The sequence below is a fragment of the Procambarus clarkii genome, chromosome 15 (assembly GCF_040958095.1).
Source record: "Procambarus clarkii isolate CNS0578487 chromosome 15, FALCON_Pclarkii_2.0, whole genome shotgun sequence".
Classification (NCBI taxonomy): Eukaryota; Metazoa; Arthropoda; class Malacostraca; order Decapoda; family Cambaridae; genus Procambarus; species Procambarus clarkii.
The window spans coordinates 46,879,748-46,880,498 of record NC_091164.1 but is presented as its reverse complement, the minus strand read 5'-3'; the positions used below and the strand labels follow the sequence as shown (position 1 = coordinate 46,880,498).

The following is a 751-nucleotide window of genomic DNA, read 5'->3' as shown; positions in this document are numbered from 1 at the left end:
CATTCCACTTGTTGCCTACACATACAGGGTATTATTATCTTATCTTTCTTCTACTAATTTGTGTTTCAAACTTCAACTTATGTTCTATTGTTTTTTCTCCCATTAAAAAAGCTGTGCCTGTTCACCTTGAACATTACCCTCAGTATCTTGTATGTTATGGTCACATCCCCACAGTTTGTCACATCCTTCCAGGTTGTGAGACACAGTTTTCTTAACTCTCGTAGCTTAACCTTCTTAGTAACAGATCTCTACATTCTTTCTTATTCATTTATGCTCATTTCTCTCTTGACTTTTACTCTTTGCAAAAGCATGTGTAAGAACTGGGTATTTTGAAGGATAGTTTCCTGGTGGTTCATATATTTATCAGTGTGGGCGTTGAGCGCGGGTGTACTTAGTGCGTGGTGACCAGCCAGCCAGCCAGCGGTCGTGCAGGGTGTTGGTTAGTGTGTAGTGTGAGTGTGGTGGTGAGAGTCATGTCTGTCTGTTTGCTGCCTCTCCTCTGTGTCGTGGTGGGCTGGTCGGCCGCCCTCCCGGAGGCCATCATGGGCCACACGGAGGAGTTCGACTTGACCCCTCACGTCATATTTAACCAGATAGCTCTACAACAGCTGCAGGAGGAGCAGCGAGGCGTCGAGGAAGGTAAGAGTAGGAGCAAAGTTATGTTCACAGCTCCTTGTGACTTATTTAATGAGTTAGTAAACAAAATATTTGCTCCTTATATAAAACCATAAGGCACAAGCTAATCTCTGGT

At 44.1% G+C, this 751-nt stretch overlaps 1 protein-coding gene across 1 annotated transcript in view; it reads left to right on the top strand.

The window, feature by feature from the left end:
• Positions 1-457: 457 nt before the first annotated feature.
• Positions 458-751, top strand: part of LOC123751636 (putative golgin subfamily A member 6-like protein 19) — a 174,579-nt gene continuing 174,285 nt past the window's right edge. Inside the window, exon 1 of the mRNA XM_069325201.1 lies at positions 458-639. Coding sequence (XP_069181302.1) covers positions 474-639 — 166 coding nt within the window. The 5' untranslated portion in view covers positions 458-473. The remainder of the gene's footprint in view (positions 640-751) is intronic.